This window comes from Austrofundulus limnaeus, unplaced genomic scaffold (assembly GCF_001266775.1).
Source record: "Austrofundulus limnaeus strain Quisiro unplaced genomic scaffold, Austrofundulus_limnaeus-1.0 Scaffold120, whole genome shotgun sequence".
NCBI lineage: Eukaryota > Metazoa > Chordata > Actinopteri > Cyprinodontiformes > Rivulidae > Austrofundulus > Austrofundulus limnaeus.
The window spans coordinates 209,830-217,643 of record NW_013952522.1 but is presented as its reverse complement, the minus strand read 5'-3'; the positions used below and the strand labels follow the sequence as shown (position 1 = coordinate 217,643).

At 36.9% G+C, this 7,814-nt stretch overlaps 2 protein-coding genes across 2 annotated transcripts in view; one reads left to right on the top strand and one right to left on the bottom strand.

Moving 5' to 3' along the window:
* tbl3 (transducin beta like 3) overlaps positions 1-5,862 on the bottom strand; it is a 13,722-nt gene extending 7,860 nt beyond the window's left edge. The window contains exons 1-14 of the mRNA XM_014014889.1: positions 5,703-5,862; positions 5,564-5,615; positions 5,346-5,441; positions 4,898-4,945; positions 3,722-3,863; positions 3,543-3,627; positions 3,293-3,463; positions 3,140-3,215; positions 2,948-3,044; positions 2,655-2,869; positions 1,285-1,426; positions 816-874; positions 597-703; positions 380-515 (exon numbers count right to left, since the gene is read on the bottom strand). Of these exons, the coding sequence (XP_013870343.1) occupies positions 380-515; positions 597-703; positions 816-874; positions 1,285-1,426; positions 2,655-2,869; positions 2,948-3,044; positions 3,140-3,215; positions 3,293-3,463; positions 3,543-3,627; positions 3,722-3,863; positions 4,898-4,945; positions 5,346-5,441; positions 5,564-5,615; positions 5,703-5,734 (1,458 nt within the window). The 5' untranslated portion in view covers positions 5,735-5,862. The remainder of the gene's footprint in view (positions 1-379; positions 516-596; positions 704-815; positions 875-1,284; positions 1,427-2,654; positions 2,870-2,947; positions 3,045-3,139; positions 3,216-3,292; positions 3,464-3,542; positions 3,628-3,721; positions 3,864-4,897; positions 4,946-5,345; positions 5,442-5,563; positions 5,616-5,702) is intronic.
* An 84-nt stretch (positions 5,863-5,946) lies between these two features.
* LOC106522048 (RING finger protein 151) lies at positions 5,947-7,744 on the top strand (the record flags this gene model as incomplete). The annotated part of the gene is given in 3 exon segments (XM_014014892.1): positions 5,947-6,291; positions 7,395-7,564; positions 7,648-7,744. Coding segments are annotated over 3 exon segments (270 nt in total), but the record flags the coding sequence as incomplete, so codon positions are not given.
* Between the last annotated feature and the right edge of the window lie 70 nt (positions 7,745-7,814).

Below are 7,814 nucleotides of genomic sequence, written 5' to 3'. Positions count from 1 at the left end.
TATCAATAATAATTTGCCACGATAAATTATTATTAATAATTATCATGAGGAGTCCTTAATTTTAGGATGTAGTTAGGCAATTAAATATTCATGTATGTGTAAATTTATTGCTATAATTGAAGGTGAGTCACATTAATTTATGTTTTTATAAAACAAGTTTGTCTTAACCCCCCCACAAAAAAGACCTATTTCCTAGGAGAAACACTGTTTATCTTGTTGAAGGAAAAACACAGGAGAAAATGACTGATATTTTCCAGCACTTCCTTCTGAGTCACATTGCGTAAGCCTGTCTGCAGGACTGGTCTGACTGTTTTCAGTCTGCATAAGGCAGGATCTGATGCTGTGTGCACACAGATGTRGTTGAAGCACTTTTTTGTACCTTATCATGAGCCTTCTCCGTGGTGCGAGGTCTCAGCTGATGGACTTCTGTCCCTGCTGCAGAAAGTTCTTCAGGTAAATCCCATACCTTCAAGGTGCAGTCCTGACTGCCAGTCACAATGAAAGCTGCTTTCAGCCTGAACAGACAAAAACAGGAAATAAATCTACTGATTTCTCTCAGTTAATCAGCCACTTTCACAACCTGTCACGTGTTGTACCTGGAGCAGCTGATGGAGCCCACAGCATTGGTGTGACTGGTGCCCTGAGCTACACATCGCACCTGACCACTGTCACTGTCCATCTGCCACACACGCACTGACCGGTCCTGAACACACACACACACACACACACACACACACACACACACAATGTCAGAATGTGCTGAACTCAGAAACGTATCTTTATTTTTGTTCCATCACAACAGTTTTTATGTTTACCTTTGAACAGCTCACAAACAGAGAGCCTTTTTTGAACACGTCCAGTGTGAGGACAGTATCTGAGGATCAACAGATAAAACAAAGCAGAGATAAAAGTCTGCATCCAACCTGCTCAGCAAGTCACCAAGCTGATGCTGTCAGAGCTGACTCACCTGGATTCTGGCTTCACGCATTTTCTTTTCTCTAAAATCTCTTAATGAAGCCTTTGTTCATTTTTATTTCAAAATCGTAACTTTTAAACTTTACAGATCCCATTACTTATTTAACATGTTACAACTCCTGACTAAAGTGTTAGGTGAGGAGTTTTCAACAGATTCTGGTCCTGTAGTATTTAATATTTGCCCCCATTGTGAAACTACAAACACATTGTATTAATAGTAAAAAACAACCCTACTAATACTGTAAAAAAAAAACAGACATGCTCAGGTTGTTTCACACAGACACACACTGCCCCCTGCTGACGACTCACCTGTGTGTCCGTAGAGGATCTGGCAGCTGTTGGTGAGAAGCTCAAACACTTTCAGCTGGCAGCTGTTGGTGGCCACCACGATGTGACTGTCACCTTTACCCAGGAACTTCACGTCCAACACCTCGTCATTGTAACCCACAAACTACAGGAGGTAACAGACAGAAGAATGTTGTTCGCATCAGTCAATGCAGCGTTATTTAGAACGCTTTTATTTTTCCAATTCAAAAATTTTATTCATTTCATTAAAAAATAACTACATACAATAAAAAAATACACAAATCAAAAATAAATAAAATGAAAGGTAGCAGAAGAAGAATAAATCTTTAATGTCTGCCTCTTTTATCCCCAGAATTTCCGTAATTTYCGTCTGTGGCTCCAAGGCTTTGGAACTCTCTTCCTCTGAATTTAAGATCAGCTGACTCTGTGGACTTTTTTTAAGCTCATTTAAAAACTTACCTTTTTTAATCTGCATTTGTTTAAACTTGCTCTGTTTATTTTTACTTTATTTTATTTTTGTATTTGTTGAAGCACTTTGTGATCTCTATCTTGAAATGTGAAAAGTTTTACTTACTAGAATATATTCAAACAAAACATAATTTACAAAACAATACTAAAAAATAAAACATCAACTCAACATTTCATATAGCTTCTCATCTTACTTTTCCACATACCTTCAACAAACTATCTTTTATCTGTTTCTTAAATATATACATAGATCTGGCATTTTTAAGATCATCTTCCAGGCCATTCCATAATCCTATACCCTGGATTAAACTATACCCTGGATTAAAAGTACATCTTTCTCTCAAGCAAGTACGAAAATATGGTTTCACAAACATTTCCATCCCTTTAAGATAATAGCAACTGTCTCTYTTAACAAAGTTTGCCTGAATGTTGGAAGGTAATACATTTCTGTGAGCCTTGTACATAAACAGTAAAATATTATAGTCAACCAAATCACAGAATTTCAAAATGTTCAGTTTGCAAAATAATGTATTTGATGGATGGTTGTAATCCTTTTTAGTGATAATTCTTATGGCTCTTTTCTGTAAAACAAAAACTGGATTTACAGTTGTTTTGCAAGCTTTACCCCAGACTTCAATGCAGTAACTTAAATGTGGAACATTTATTGAATTGTACAACACAAGCAGAGCTTTGTCAGTGAATAACTCCCTGACTTTATACAGTACTCCAATAGATCTAGATATTTTTGTTCTTAAATAATGTGAGGTCTCCATGTCAGCTTGTCATCAATGATGACACCCAGAAATTTCACCTCACCGACTTTATAGAACTCACTTTTCTCAGACTGCAGCAAATAAAAAACAAACAAATGAAGTTAGAAGACACAATTTCATTCTAGTGCTTACTTGCTGCAGTGTGGTGAGTTCAGGCAGCTGGTAGAAGAGTATGTTGTGTTCTGCAGTGACCGTGGCCAGCCTGGAGGAGGTGGGCAGGTGGAAAAAGTACATCAGACTGCGAGGATTGTTCTCCTCATCTTCCTCAGAAGCAGAAGTGGAGGTAGACGGAGGGGTCTGGGTGTAAACACAGCGAGCAGTGCTGGCCTGCCACACTCTCAGCACACCTACAGGATAAAAACAATGTTAAATTCACCAAGGATTTTAAAAATAAAGGAGATGTTGAAGAAGGTTAAGTGACAAACCTTTGCTGCCGGCTGTGATGAAATACAAGTCCTTGGTTTTCACTCCAATCTGAGATAAATCTGTATCCTCAGGCAGAAGCACGACTCCCTCCACAGCCTGCAGATAAAGGCAACAATCAGTAAGCTCACTTTAGAGACATCCTTTAAATTAAATTGTTATTTAAAGAGTCCATCCAGCTTTCACAATCTTACCTCATAAACTGGAACAGTTCTCTTTGCCTGCTGAGTTTTTAGATCCCACACTGTACAGATTTTGTCTCTACCAGAACTACGAAAAGGACAATATCTGCTTTAGAATCCTAAATGTCCACATTATAATCTGCAGAGAGGACGGGTGCACAGTACCTGACCATGGTGTCACCGTCTCTGCTGAAGCTGAGGGACGTGACGGCGCTGTAGTGGCTCTGCAGGACGCACACACACTGGCTGGAGCGCAGGTCCCACATCCGAATACCGCAGTCGAGAGAGGAAGAGAAGAGCTGCAGTCGCTCGATATCTGGGTGGAACTGGACCAGGCTAAAACACACAAAAAGAACATCAAGATGGACTGATCTGTGCACCCATTTTGCAGGACTGTCTCATGAAAAAGCCTTACTGAACTACTCCAGATGAGCCTTTAAGGTTGTGAGTGCAGTACTGCTTCACCACGTCCCAAAGTTTTATCGTCCCATCGCATCCACCTGCAAGAGGGAAAGAGAAGAAAACTTGAACTATGTTGTTTTAACAGCTGAAAACAGGTTTTTTTTTTTTTTTACCAACTGTGCCATCTCTGACCTGTAGCCAGAAGAGTGGAGGTGGAGTCAAAGGTCATGCTGGCCACAGGAACAGTGTGGATGGCCTTCCAGGAGCGAATGCATTTAGCTTGCCTCCAGTCCCACTGCTTCAGCAGCAAAGCCCTGCTGGCTGTTACAAGCATCTGGGTTGGACACAGAATAAACACTGTTAACAAACACTTTTGATTGTTTTAAAGCAGGGGTGGGCAATCCTGGTCCTGGAGGGCCGCAGCCCTGCAGATTTTACTTGTTTCTCTGCTCCAACACACCTGATTTGAATGAATATATGATTATCAGGCTTCTGCAGTACGGAGGACCAAAACTGACATAATTAGAAATAAAAGCAAAATTCTATAAAGGAACTATTAAATAAATACACTTAAAGGCACCAATTAGAGAACTTTATCTCCTGTTTTATATTTAAATTGACTTTCATATTTATTTTTCCAGGTTAGTTTCAATAAATTAGGCTATATATTTAAACACAATTTAAATTTTACTGGKTTTTTTTACATATATGTTAATTGTTTTTTCTTTACTTGTACTTGTGTGTCTTAAATGTTTATACTTAATTATGTTTACATGTTTTCCAATAAGTCTTTTTATTTCAATGTGTTGCATGCTTGTGGTGCCTAAATTTAGCTTAAAGTTTAGTTTAAAACAAAGGCAAAGAGGATTACCTCTGCCTTTATTTAAAAAAAATCTATAAAAATAATTAAATGTAAGCATTTAAGAGACACAAATTCATGTACAAAAAAAGGAAAAACTATTTAAAAATATATATTTTAAAAACCTGTAAAATTTAAATTATGTGTTAAAATATACAATTTATTGGAACTAAGCTGGAAAAATAAATATGAAGGTCAATTAAAATATAAAACATGAGGTAAAGTTCTCYTTTTTAATTTATTTGGTGCATTTTAAATGTATTTATTTATTTAAAGGTTCATTTATCTATTTCTGCTTTTATTTCTAATTATGTCAGTGTCGGTCCTCCATACTGCAGAACATGAAGAGGTAATTCGGTGACTGAATCAGGTGTGTTGGAGCAGGGAAATATGTAAAACATGCAGGACTGCRGCCCTCGAGGACCAGGATTGCCCACCCCTGTTTTAAAGGCTGATAAAATAATAATCTTTATACCGTGAAGTTTTTGCTGATTCAATTGTATGCTTACCTCGTCATCGTAGCTAAGCGCAAAGGATGTGATATCCTCTTGATCGTCCTGAAAGACAAGTTTAAACAAAAAAAAATGCTTTCAATACAAGGATTTATATGAATGGAAATTATTTAGTGTGAAAACAGCAACATATAATATCAAACGGCTATAGAGAAAGATGACACAATAACATAGATGTTTATTACATTTTACTGTCTGTTATAGTAAACGTCATCATGGCTAAGTGGTCTAATTTACAAAAAAAACTTCTAATAAAAACATTTCATTAAAAACATAAGTAATTATTAAGCAACAAAATAATTGCTTCAGCTATGATTTTATCTTAATTAACTTCAATTATTGTTATTTTAACCACACAAAGCCAATTCAAACATTATTTAGACAGTAAGATTAAACACTATGACAAAGAAGGTTTTAAGCCGAAATGACAGAGGTCTGAACTTACATGCTCCACACAGTGGATAAGCTTGCCTGTGCTGATCTCCAAAACGTTGATACGAGATCCACATGTGCAAAAGATGTATTTTTCATCGCTGCTTATCTAAAAAACGCAGACCAAAGGATATGTTAAAGAACCATTAAGCTGAGTTCATTTGTCATAAATGAGCATGAGCTAGCACGTAGTGTTTTGCAATTATTGCTTATAAACTTTTAACAACTCACCTGCACCTTCCCTCCTTTGTAAAATGGTTCTATCTTGCTGGAAACAGCATAACTGTAAAATAATAATAAATCAGAGGTTTAATAGCAATTTMAACTTAGCTAATTTTAAGGCAACAAAATCGGCGAAGTGCGGACTTACTTTGTTTTAAACTGCAGATTCTTATTCGCCATTTCGCCTAAAAAACACCTAGTCCTAAATATTTTATCAGCTACACAAACAATAAATCACTTTTTACACATTTCGCACGTTGATTTCAGTACAAACAACCATCCCGCATGCTTCTAGCGGAGTCGCGCACATTATACGTCATCAGACCGGTGCCGGAGACGGTCATCTGGGCGCACGGAGCTGTGATTGGTCAGATGTAAAAAAGATAAACATCGATTAATAAACAGCTTATTATCTGGTAGTTTAAGGTGATGTAACTTCTGAGGAATAAAATGACAATTTAATAAAGTATAATTAGTTATTGCGATTCGTTAAATTAACGAAATTTAGACTTTTTGTCGATGAGAACAATAGACAACAGAACGAGCTATTCACGTTTCAATGCTAGAAACAGCAGGGCAAGGACGGACACTCCTCATAATGACAGGAATATTCGTGTGTGTGAGTGTGTGCTGTATTGATAACGAGGGTGTGTGTTCAGTGTGTGACATGTGAGGGGATCGATATGGAGTAAACCAGCGCCGGGGATGGAAATAGCTCAGGGAAGAGGATTATCATGGTGAGTAGACAGTACTTCTAGTTTGTTTTATTTATTAGTTTAATTTATACACATATATTTAAAAAAATCTTTAAAACATGTAYCTATATGGGGGAAAAGGCATTAATTACAAAATAAATCATCAATTTTTCTGATGAATAATTTATTTTTATTACTTATTATTGGAATGAACTGAAAGTCAATTTGAAAATGACTTCAAACATGTGTAAGCATTTGTTTCATTAAAAAAGAAAAATAAAGCAAGAATTTAAAACAAGTGGCAAATAGATTGATTTTTGTAATCATGTGATCACTCTTATGACTTTCCAGATTAATTCTGTTTTGTTGTCTACCCCTTTATGTGGAAAATATTTGTAAGAGGTAGGGATGACAGCCGTCAGAACATTCATATCTGGAAATATGATGTGTATAAAAGGGAACATGTGCAAAATTCTTTTTTGTTGTTGTCATTGTTGTTGTTGTTGTTAAATACATTTTGTTGTATACTTGGAGCCTATAGGAATGCAGAAATGTTGAATATTTGCTTTTTTATTCTGTTTGGGTCATATTTTTCAACCCATTTAGATTTCTCTATTTTCTATGACCTTTTCATCATGTCACAATATTTGCGACAGAACTGCCATATAAGGTCTGGACTTACCAACTACAATTTGGTCATCTTTATTCTCCTCTGGCTCTGGGTCAGAGTCTGGCTCCAACAAGTCTGGATGGACAAGTCTTCCCTTGTTGATATATTTTAATTAATTTGTAAATAATAAGTTTCTGCGCCACTATACAATCATAAACACCTCTATTTAACTGGAATGAACCTGTCTGGAAGATGGAGGCTGGTGGGATGTGAAGCACCTCGTTTGGATTTCAAGAAACAGCCTAAAAACGAGTTGATCTGAGACACACCTCAGAAAAGGGGTGAAAGAGGGGTTCACATTACAGTTCCACTTTATGTAGACCCCAACTGAATGATTTAAATGTGATAAACAATTTAAAAGCATGACATGTTTCAATAAAGACAGTCTGCCTCCTTCATATCCCACCATTCTGCTCTATATTTTAATTTGATTCAGCACGATGTTAAACTAGGACAACATTGGATGTATTTTCAGGCAGACCCAGATGTGTCAACGCAGAGTGGGGGCTATGATGTGGAGCTGTTTGTGGACCCTCCAGACTATGATTTGATCTGCACCATTTGCCAAGGGGTCCTCAAGTGTCCAGTGAGGAGTGCGTGCCACCACATCTTCTGCAAGAAGTGCATCTTATTGTGGCTAAAAAGGTCCTGGATTCTTCTAAAGAATAAAGAAATATAATGTGTTGGAGGTGAATAAATAACAACTGATTAGTATTTATTCTGTGCAGACAGGAGACCTGCCCCTGCTGCAGGAAACCCGTAAACCCAAACTTGATCTTTGTCATGTTCAAACTGAGTAAATCTATTGGCCGCATGAAGATCAAGGTAGGAAACACATTTTTTATTACAGCTTAACTGAGTGACTGAATTATAACAACTTTTTGCTTTAATAATA